This window comes from Hyla sarda, chromosome 5 (assembly GCF_029499605.1).
Source record: "Hyla sarda isolate aHylSar1 chromosome 5, aHylSar1.hap1, whole genome shotgun sequence".
NCBI lineage: Eukaryota > Metazoa > Chordata > Amphibia > Anura > Hylidae > Hyla > Hyla sarda.
In genome coordinates this window covers 280,225,069-280,237,160 of record NC_079193.1, presented here as the reverse complement: position 1 = coordinate 280,237,160, position 12,092 = coordinate 280,225,069, and the positions used below count along the sequence as shown (strand labels likewise).

The 12,092-nt window shown below is 43.8% G+C and overlaps 1 protein-coding gene across 5 annotated transcripts in view; it reads left to right on the top strand.

The window, feature by feature from the left end:
* NOL4 (nucleolar protein 4) overlaps positions 1-12,092 on the top strand; it is a 336,038-nt gene that overhangs the window by 318,965 nt on the left and 4,981 nt on the right. For all 5 annotated transcript variants that reach the window (XM_056521813.1, XM_056521812.1, XM_056521816.1 and 2 more), the window contains one exon: positions 1,852-2,032. In XM_056521813.1, the coding sequence (XP_056377788.1) occupies positions 1,852-2,032 (181 nt within the window). The remainder of the gene's footprint in view (positions 1-1,851; positions 2,033-12,092) is intronic.

Below are 12,092 nucleotides of genomic sequence, written 5' to 3'. Positions count from 1 at the left end.
GAAAACAACTCCAGGCTTTCTAGTATCAGTGGCAGAACTTGGTACCATAATGAAGGGCTGGTTTGATCTTGGCTATGGGGCCCCCTATTCTTCTGCCTAAGTTCCCAACATTTTTTAGCTCACGAACCATTTTGAAATGTGACATGATGTGAAGCCATTGTTAAAAGGGAAAAAGACTATTAAGGATATGATCAAAAAAAAAACACTCTGCTACTCTAGCTTTCATGCCAGTGCTTTGACCCTATTCTTGGCCCCTAGGTGACACTAGTGCACAACCATATGTAGGTGGTATACTAAGATGCCTCACCTGAATGGAATATTAAAGGGGTACTCCGCCCCCAGACATCTTATCTCCTATCCAACGGGGATAAGATGTCTGATCCCAGGGGTCCCGCTGCTAGGAAACTCCCCCCCCTCAATCTCTGTGCAGCAGGTCGTGACGTCACAGCCACACCCCTTGTGATATCACGCCCCGCCCCCTCAATGCAAGTCTATGCACACCCCCTCCCATAGACTTGCATTGAGCTGGAGGGGCGTGACATCACAAGGGGCGTGACCATGACATCACGACTCCGCTGCCCGCTCCAAGGGTTCGGAACATAATGTTCCTAATGCTGGGGCAGCGGAGTACCACTTTAAAACAGTTTGCACACAGGGATGACTTAGGAATTTGTTGATACTAGCATTCCTAATGGAGTACTGTTCTTCTCAGAGCCATGAAAACTGTGATAGTGAGTTTAAATTGGGTCCGTCGAGCAATATTTTTTTTTAAATTTAGTTTACTTATTATTATTTTTTTTTAAATAATCATTATTTTAGGGAGAAATGATATTTTAAAGGGGTATTCCAGGCAAAAACTTTTTTTTATATATCAACTGGCTCCGGAAAGTTAAACAGATTTGTAAATTGCTTCTATTAAAAAATCTTAATCCTTCCAATAGTTATTAGCTTCTGAAGTTTTCTGTCTAACTGCTCAATGATGATGTCACGTCCCGTGGATAGCTCAATCTCCTACTTATTGGGAGCCGGTGGCTACTGCTTATTAAAATCACCAAAAATTAGCCAGCCCTTCCAACGTTTCACTGTCACCCCAGCTTCGTCAGGAAAGTATGGTAGCCACCATACTTTCCTGACGAAGCTGGGGTGCCAGTGAAACGTTGGAAGGGCTGGCTAATTTTTGGTGATTTTAATAAGCAGTAGCCACCAGCTCCCAATAAGTAGGAGATTGAGCTATCCAAACGCTCACTCTGTAGCATTCAGGAGCTTATAAAAGACAAGTACAGGAGTCAAAGAGTCCGGTGGCAACTGTGGTTTTAAAAGTTAGTGGTGGTGTCATTACATCCACTTGCAGAATCACACCATTATGTGCATCACAGTTTATATTTTAAATGGAATAATAAAAGGTACATTTTAAATTGGGGGGTACTTAGTTTAGGGTTCCCCTAGGGGGGTTCCCCTAAAATTGTTGTGAGACAGAAAACAGCAACTCAACTTCAGAAGCTAATAACTATTGGAAGGATTAAGATTTTTTAATAGAAGTAATTTACAAATCTGTTTAACTTTCCGGAGCCAGTTGATATATAAAAAAAAAAGTTTTTGCCTGGAATACCCCTTTAATGCAGTAAACCCCTGAGAAGGTAATGTGTGTGGACCCAGGGAAGACTTGCGTCTCTGTGTGATGCCGATAAATCATCCTGATTGCGTCATTCAAGAACTGTAGAGAGAAATGGTCATTGTGTATTTCGTAAACCATACATAACCAAGTATGACAGAAACACTGTGTTCTATAAATACCGTATACGTGCCGTATGAAATTGAGCTGACAGAGATGTTCACACCTTGTCTTTGCAGGATGAACCAGCGCTGCCCGATAAACCATGCAAACAAGAAACCACACAGGTCACTTACTCCACGTCTGCTGTATCCAGCACGCAAGAGGTGTTATACATCAATGGGAATGGGACTTACAGTTACCATAGCTACCGGGGGCTAGGAGGAGGCCTACTAAATCTCTCGGATACTTCTAACAGTGGTGAGTTCCTGCAGCATTTCATTGCATGCTGTTTTAAGGTTTACAATTAAAATGATCATAAAATAAATAGAATAAATATAAATGTGATATTCAATACAGCCATTATACACATACAAGTGATTTTTTTAGATTAAGTGCGGCCTCTGTTATTGCAGATTGTTCTATTAGCCATCTGCAGTGTGAAAGACTAGTAATGTTCACATTGGACTGAACCATGGTTTAGAGGGCTGCAATGGGATTGGGATTAGAGATGAGCGAACTTACAGTAAATTCGATTCGTCACGAACTTCTCGGCTCGGCAGTTGATGACTTATCCTGCATAAATTAGTTCAGCTTTCAGGTGCTCCGGTGGGGTGGAAAAGGTGGATACAGTCCTAGGAGACTCTTTCCTAGGAATGTATCCACCTTTTCCAGCCCACCGGAGTACCGGAAAGCTGAACTAATTTATGCAGGAAAAGTCAGCAACCACCGAGCCGAGAAGTTTGTGACGAATCGAATTTACTGTAAGTTCGCTCATCTCTATATACCATGTCAATGCAATAACTTACCAGAGGAAATACAAGGGTGCAAATAAATATTGTATCATGTACGTATGTGCTATATGTACATCTTACATCTTTATCATAGACAATACGCCAGCATGGGCTTCTAAATGAAGAAAATCCTGTGGTCCCTCTTATTTTTCTAAATGTCAGGTACTAGGGTGAAAAATATAGCTCTCGATTCTACTCTTTGACCTTGCAGAGAAGAAACATGACTAGTGACCCTAGTATTACCTTACAGTTACAAGCCTGGGGCCATCTGAAGCTGCCATTTCTAATACAGGGTTATTTCCATCGGATGTTATTGTGTAGCGCTCCTATTTGCCATGATATCATGATCTTTGGGGTCTGACCTCTAGCACTAATTCCAGTCCTGAAAACAAGAACTGAGATCCAAGGTCACATTGGCTTTTTCACCGCACGGCACCGACATCACTAGCGCTACCCCTCCTTCATTCAATTTATTGACGGTCCCAGCAGTCAGACCCCCACCAACCAGGCGGTGACCTGATATCCTGGGAATTTGCCGTCACATCTAATGGTCTAAAAACCGCTTTGAGAAAATGACATTGGGGGAGATTTATCAGAACCCGTCCAGAGGAAAAGTTGCCCAGTTTCCCCTAGCAACCAATCAGATCACTTCTTTCATTTTGCAGAGGCCTTGTTAAAAATAAAAGAAGTCATCTGATTGGTTGCTATGGGCAACTGGGCAACTTTTCCTCTGGACGGGTTTTGATCAATCTCCCCCAATGTATGTTATATAAAGTACCGTATTTTTCGCCATATAAGACGCACTTTTTATTCCCCAAAACTGGGGGGAAAAAGTTGGTACGTCTTATACGGCGAATACACCCCTATCGCGGCGGTCCCTGCGGCCATCAACGGCCGGGACCCGCGGCTAATACAGGACATCACTGATCCCGGTGATGCCCTGTATTAACCCTTCAGACGCGGCGATCAAAGCTGACTGCCACTTACAGGACACCGGGAGGGACCTTACCTGCCTCCTCGGTGTCTTCTCCGTTCAGGGATCCCCTGTATGGCTGGCGCTCTCCTTCCTAGTCATCACGTCGTCGCGTACGTGCGTCGGCGTGCATAACGATGTGATGGCGGCGACGGAGAGCGAGGATACCCGGTTGGCAGCAGAGACGTTCCGGAGCGACGGCGACAGCGATGGAGCGACATCCAGGGCAGCGGTGACGGGTCCGGAGCGGCGGGGACACGTGAGTATTACCTCCTATGCAGTGGTCTTCAATCTGCGGACCTCCAGATGTTGCAAAACTACAACTCCCAGCATGCCCGGACAGCCGTTGGCTGTCCGGGCATGCTGGGAGTTGTAGTTTTGCAACATCTGGAGGTCCGCAGGTTGAAGACCACTATTGGGTTCAAAATCTTTATTTTTTTAGATTTTGCACCTATAAATTGGGTGCGTCTTATACGCCGGTGCGTCCTATAGTGCGAAAAATACAGTAGGACCTAATAGTTTAGAAATCCTTATACTTGTATATTTTGCTTTAGAATAAGGCTGCATTCACATCTCGTTCCCGTATCAGGTTTTTTGTAAAAAAAAACATATGTCTAAAAACCGGACCGAACCGCATACAACCATGTACAACCGTATAGACCTCTCTACACTTTTCAACTGTATACGGTTTGAAAACGGATGTCCGGTTGCATACGGTTTAATAAGTAAAAAAACAAAAAACTGATATGGTTTTATGTTTGTCCTTTCGGCGTGCAATGCGCATGTGCAAACTGCAAAACCGTATTGTGCAAACCGGATGGAACCGTTCGCACATACGGTTCAGTACGGTTTCCATAGACCACCATTTAGAATTTAAAAAAAACGGATACGGGAACCGTATTGCAAAAATGAGATGTGAATGCAGCCTAACATAGAATACAAATGTGGTTCACACTCTGAGCCAGCAGGGGAGTAGTTATAAGAAGAACAGGGGTAGCAATTACTCTGCCACATATAAGACACTAGAGATGAGCGAACTTACAGTAAATTCGATCCGTCACGAACTTCTCAGCTCGGCAGTTGATGACTTATCCTGCATAAATGAGTTCAGCTTTCAGGTGCTCCGGTGGGCTGGAAAAGGTGGATACAGTCCTAGGAGACTCTTTCCTAGGAATGTATCCACCTTTTCCATCCCACCGGAGCACCTGAAGGCTGAACTAATTTACGCAGGAAAAGTCATCAACTGCCGAGCCGAGAAGTTCGTGACGAATCGAATTTACTGTAAGTTCGCTCATCTCTATAAGACACCGATTTTAGAAATGGCGCATGGTATGTGTGGACCCAGATAGTTTTTGCATTGTGTCCAAGGAGCTTAATGGTCTATTCACACGTACAATATTCTGCGCAGATTTGATGCGCAGGACTTCAAGCTGTGTTCAGTTTACATTGAAATCTGCAGCAGAAAATCCTGCGCATCAAATCTGCACAGAATACTGTAAGTGTGAATGGACCATAAAGGAGTATTCAGGATTTCTTCTATTTGACTATACTACAGGGGCTGTAAAGTTAGTGTAAATCATAATATAGTCCATTCATAAAGGAATACAAAGGCACTCACCACGTGCAATGTGACTTCTTCTTTATTGCTTGTAGCTAGACAGACAGGTATACGGTGGCATCATGCCGCAACATGTGAGTAGACGCCATTGTGCACTGAGTGGTTACAGCTGTTTCTTTCCTTGTGGAACTTCAACAGAAATGGTCTGTTAAAGTTCCACAAGGAAAGAAACAGCTGTAACCACTCAGTGCACAATGGCGTCTACTCACATGTTGCGGCATGATGCCACCGTATACCTGTCTGTCTAGCTAAACGCAATAAAGAAGAAGTCACATTGTACGTGGTGAGTGCCTTTGTATTCTTTTATGAATTGATTTGTCTGCACCTTGCTTGTTCTACGAATGAGCACCACTGTTATAGTACACAAGTCTGTATGCCTCACACTGACATAGAAGGTAGACTAGCAGTGCCTGCACTTTCTACTTATCTCCTGTTGGACTTTGTTCATAATATAGTGTCTGTACCTGTGTTTTATGGTGGTCTTGCAATTCTTACGTGATCTTTGCCCCGATGTTCATTATTAGCAGCATACAAGATGTGTCGCAGATTTTCCTAGGTGGCAATGGGGCCCAAGACATTACATTACTAGTCAGGTGTTCAAATGGAGCCTGTCTGCTTCAACGGGTGCGGCTGCAGGGAATTGTTCTTGGTGGAGTGGCTGAAGTGTGGGAGGGAGAAAAGTGACCTCACACTTACAAACAAGGGATCCTGGGACTTGTAGTTGTAGGGAGGGAACTCAACAGGAAATAGCCATTTCACAAAAAGAATGCAGCAGCTTATGATGGACTCACAATACAGTCATTTAGCCCAAAGACAAGCACGGATCCTTCCTAAGTATGTATATTTGTGTCTAGCAGGTAAGTACTTAAAACACCTTATGGTGGATACTCCCTTTAAACTGTGATCTTTCAGATGTTGCAAAACTAAAACTTCCAGCGTGCTAGGAGTTGTAATTTTGCAACATCTGGAGGACCACATTTTGGAGACCACTGCTGTAGACAATGCTCTCGTAGTACCCATTGTAGACTGGTAGGTGTTATGGTTTCTCTTGTGTTTAGACACAACTTCTCTATAAAAAAAATACAAATTATAGAGGGGGAGCAGCATTGTACCCAGGGGTCCGGTCCCAGCACCTGGCGTGTAAGAAGTGCGCATTTTACGCGCAGACCGCCTTATCTTTCTCCTGATTGCAGCGCATAATACCAAGTGTTAAAGAACAAATTAAATCCAATTGTGCAGTAATGTGACTGCTGTGGAAAACACTGACAAATATTGATTTTTGTGGGAATTCAAGTCATTGTAAATGATTTAACCTTTGCGGCTACATAGCTAATGTTTTCCGTCACTCATCAATAATTACAATTGTAGGAGCTTGAATTTATGGTCTTCTAGAAATAGATTCAATCTAAAATACCACCTCTGACAAATGAAAGTAACCATGGGATCTGGGCAGTGCTCAAGTTACTTCCCCACAATTCACATAACCAGGTTGTAGCGGATGTTCACAGTGCATTACATGCATTCAGCGCCGTCTGCGTTATCACAAGAGTCTTTTGTTAGTCTTCGTATTTTTCTTTTTTTGCAGCAGCAGCAGTGGTGATTTTTTTTCTGTTTTTCATGACAGAATAGACTTGATCTAGTAATGGATCTCTGTCTGAATAATGGAAATTCTTCTATACTGAATATCCTGTAGACCAGTGTTTCCCAACTAGTGTGACTTCTGCTGTTACAAAACTACAACTCCCAGCATGTAGTATATAGTATACGTCAGTGTTTCCCAACTAGTGTGCCTCCTGCTGTTACAAAACTACAACTCCCAGCATGTAGTATATAGTATACGTCAGTGTTTCCCAACTAGTGTGCCTCCTGCTGTTACAAAACTACAACTCCCAGCATGTAGTATAGTAGTATATAGTATACGTCAGTGTTTCCCAACTAGTGTGCCTCCTGCTGTTACAAAACTACAACTTCCAGCATGTAGTATAGTAGTATATAGTATACGTCAGTGTATCCCAACCAGGGGTGCCTCCAGCTGTTGCAAAACTACAACTCCCAGCATGTAGTATAGTAGTATATAGTATACGTCAGTGTTTGCCAACTAGTGTGCCTCCAGCTGTTGCAAAACTACAACTCCCAGCATGTAGTATAGTAGTATATAGTATACGTCAGTGTTTCCCAACTAGTGTGCCTCCTGCTGTTACAAAACTACAACTTCCAGCATGTAGTATAGTAGTATATAGTATACGTCAGTGTATCCCAACCAGGGGTGCCTCCAGCTGTTGCAAAACTACAACTCCCAGCATGTAGTATAGTAGTATATAGTATACGTCAGTGTTTCCCAACCAGGGGTGCCTCCAGCTGTTACAAAACTACAACTCCCAGCATGTAGTATATAGTATACGTCAGTGTTTCCCAACCAGGGGTGCCTCCAGCTGTTGCAAAACTACAACTCCCAGCATTTAGTATAGTAGTATATAGTATACGTCAGTGTTTCCCAACCAGGGGTGCCTCCAGCTGTTGCAAAACTACAACTCCCAGCATGCCCGGACAGCCGTTGGCTGTCCGGGCATGCTGGGAGTTGAAGTTTTGCAACAGCTGGAGGCGCACTGGTTGGAAAACACTGGTATAGCATATGGTGCAACATTCCCTGAGTTGGAGGATTGGTTGCCGGTATTTTTTCCTAACCAGGGGTGCCTCCAGCTGTTGCAAAACTACAACTCCCAGCAAGCCTGGACAGCTGTTGGCATGCTGGGAGTTGAAGTTTTGCAACAGCTGGAGGCGCTCTGGTTGGAAAACACTGGTATAGTATATGGTGCAACATTCCCTGAGTTGGAGGATTGGTTGCCGGTATTTTTTCCTAACCAGGGGTGCCTCCAGCTGTTGCAAAACTACAACTCCCAGCATGCCTGGACAGCTGTTGGCATGCTGGGAGTTGAAGTTTTGCAACAGCTGGAGGCGCTTTGGTTGGAAAACACTGGTATAGTATATGGTGCAACATTCCCTGAGTTGGAGGATTGGTTGCCAGTATTTTTTCCCAACCAGGGGTGCCTCCAGCTGTTGCAAAACTACAACTTCCAGCATGCTGGGAGTTGTAGTTTTGCAACAGTTGGAGGCACACTGGTTGGGAAACACTGCTGTAGACTCAGGTCTTATTGTCTCTGTGGTTACTGGGCACCACCTCACCCCCTCCCATAGTGACAGAGACTACAGCACAGTGCTGAACTTCTTCTGGCAGACGAACCATGCTTGTATGTTTCTCCACTCAGTGTACACCATACTGTATGTGTCTGTATGCACACCCAGCTACATAGCACCGCAGACACCAAGATCTGCTACTGGGTTATCTAGCAGTATGTTTTATTGTTTGTGATATGTACAGTCATTGAATCTGCTAATATACTTTATTGTTAGACTCTCTAGCAATGTCTCAGTTTAGCACTAAGGGGTTAAAGGGGTATTCCGGTTTCAGAACATTGTATGTAAATCAGTCTATCACTCAAAGATATATAACTTACTAATATATCACAAATTGTACTGGCTTCAGCATGCTTTTGTGGGAGTAACCTCTGACTGAAAGTTGTGTAGTCCTCTCATTTTCAGTGTTTTGTTGTCTTAGCAGCTCCCCAGCTCCTCCCTCTCATTTAAGACAACGCATCATCCCCATCTTGCTGTCTCAGAAAGCATGGCTAGATCTTGTCTCTAAGCTCCTGAGGGATGTCATCAGCTCTGACCAGCTCCTCAAGGCTACATCACTATCCCCCTGTGATAGATATAGACACTGCTCAAAAATAAAGGGAACACTTAAACACAATGTAACGCCAAGTCAATCACACTTCTGTGAAATCACACTGTCCACTCAGGAAGCAACACTGATTGACAATCAATTTCACATGCTGTTGTGCAAATGGAACAGACAACAGTTGGAAATTATAGGAAATTAGCAAGACACCCCCCAATAAAGGAGGGGTTCTGCAGGTGGTGACCACAGACCACTCCTCATTTCCTTTGCTTCCTGGCTGATGTTTTGGTCACTTTTGAATGCTGGCAGGGCTTTCACTCTAGTGGTAGCATGAGACAGAGTCTACAACCCACACAAGTGGCTGAGGTAGTGCAGCTCATCCAGGATGGCACATCAATGCGAGCTGTGGCAAGAAGGTCTGCTGTGTCTGTCAGCGTAGTGTCAACTGCTCAGACAGGAAGTACAACCATGATCTGATGTTGGAATAACCCTTTAAACTATTGTTTTATGGGTAACTTGGCAGAATCTCATGAGACCTAGCTGCCTACAACATGCTTTGATGGTATTAGCAGGTGATGAAATTACACCGTGGGGGGGGGGGGGGGGTGCACATCTTTTTTAAACTGCCCAAACTTGTGGTTCAAAAGCTACATAAATACTATTATGGAATGGTTCCCACTTCATCAACCTACTGATATTCAATGCTTCCACAAGTTGATTCAGTGTTGTTAAATAAATAAAAGTACATGTGCCAAGAAGTTTTACAACCATATTTTTTATGTGTTTTAGATTCTTTTGTACCTCACTTGATAAGGGGAGTGGCTTATGACTGAGTGGGTGTGGCTTTGAGTATGGTTTAAATGTGATGGAGTGTGCCAAAAATGCACCAAACTTTTGGCTCATCAATTCATTTATCTGCCCCGTTACTTGTTAAAGGAGGGAAGGTATGTAGAGAACATTCTACTCAGGATATATATATTTTTATATCTGCTCCTAGTTTTGGCTTTAAAGGGGTACTCCGGTGGAAAACTTTATTTTTTAAATGAACTGGTGCCAGATTTGTAAATTACTTCTATTTAAAACTCAATCCTTTCAGTACTTTTTAGCGGCTGTATGCTACATAGGAAATCCTATTCTTTTTTAATTTCTTTTTTGTCTTGTCCACCGTGCTCTCTGCTGACACCTCTGTCCGTGTCAGGGACTATCCCGAGCAGCATAGGTTTGCTATGGGGATTTTCTCCTGCTCTGGACAGTTCCTGATACTGGCATCAGGTGTCAGCAGAGAGCACTGTCTACAAGACAAAAAAGAAATTAAAAAAGAAAAGAATTTTCTCTGTAGCATGCAGCTGTTAATAAGTACTGGAAGGGAAAAGATTTTTTAATAGAAGTAATTTACAAATCTGTTTAACTTTCTGGCACCAGTTGATTTAAAAAATATATGTTTTCCACCGGAGTTCCCCTTTAAACTCAGCTGTCAAATTTCACATGTGAGAATGCCCTTCATACCATACCCACTTGGATGAAGCCAAATCCATTTTGTAGTGTCCTTCTTAGGCCAACCTTCATATATAGATCCATGCCATTGTCATCTGCCAATTTCTTATCTCTAGTGACAATAAGGGACTATTGAATGACTATTGCGGGATTGTCCTAAACACTGACCTGTCCGTGCCCTCTGACCTTATTAATTTAGGATTCCATACTAAGAAGTAAGATGGAATATTACATGGAATATGTGCTGTCAGTACCCAGAGCGTTCAGTCTATGCCTTGGCCTATGAAAAGACTGTTACAATATATGTAGAGTTCAGTTCTTAAGCTGCATTAGCAGGTGGTAAATTACTGTGTATTAACTCCTTGTGTGGTGCTGGAAGGTCTTGTGAGTCTATAATCAATCCTCTGCATGCTCTATTAGCGCAGCATGCCTGTCTACAGTATGGATGCTTAGCACTGATGGTAAAAATGAGGGCTTTCCTGGTACTTCATTGGCATATTCTGCTCCATATTTCCCTAATTGTTTCTCTAGATCTAAACTGTGTAAAAAAGTAAAAATACATAATACACTGCTCAAAAAAAAATAAAGGGAACACTAAGATAACACATCCTAGATCTGAATGAATGAAATAATAGTATGAAATACTTTCATCTTTACATAGTTGAATGTGCTGACAACAGAATCACACAACAATTATCAATGGAAATCAAATTGATCAACCCATGGAGGTCTGGATATGGAGTCACACTCAAAATCAAAGTGGAAAACCACACTACAGGCTGATCCAACTCTGATGTAATGTCCTTAAAACAAGTCAATATGAGGTTCAGTAGTGTGTGTGGCCTCCACGTGCCTGTATGACCTCTCTACAATGCCTGGGCATGCTCCTGATGAGGTGGCAGATGGTCTCCTGAGGGATATCCTCCCAGACCTGGACTAAAGCATCCACCAACTCTTGGACAGTCTGTGGTGGATGGAGCGAGACATGATGTCCCAGATGTGCTCAATCGGATTCAGGTCTGGGGAACGGGTGGGCCAGTCCATAGCATCAATTCCTTCCTCTTGCAGGAACAGCTGACACACTCCAGCCACATGAGGTCTAGCATTGTCTTGCATTAGGAGGAACCCAGGGCCAACCACACCAGCATATGGTCTTACAAGGGGTCTGAGGATCTCATCTCAGTACCTAATGGCAATTAGGCTACCTCTGGCAAGCACATGGGGGGGCTGTGTGGCCCCCCAAAGAAATGCCACCCCACACCATTACTGACCCACCACCAAACCGGTCATGCTGGAGGATGTTGCAGGCAGCAGAACGTTCCACAGAGTCTCCAGACTAAAGTAACGTCTGTCACATGTGCTCAGTGTAAACCTGCTTTCATCTGTGAAGAGCACAGGGCGCCAATAGTGAATTTGCCAATCTTGGTGTTTTCTGGCAAATGCCAAACATCCTGCACGGAGTTGGGCTGCAAGCACAACCCCCACCTGTGGACGTCGGGTCCTCATACCACCCTCATGGACACATTGAGTGGACACATGCACATTTGTGGCCTGCTGGAGGTCATTTTGCAGGGCTCTGGCAGTGCTCCTTCTGCTTCTCCTTGCTCAAAGGTGGAGGTAGCGGTCCTGCTGCTGGGTTGTTGCCCTCCTACGGCCTCCTCCACATCTGCTGATGTACTGGCCTGCCTCCTGGTAGCACCTTC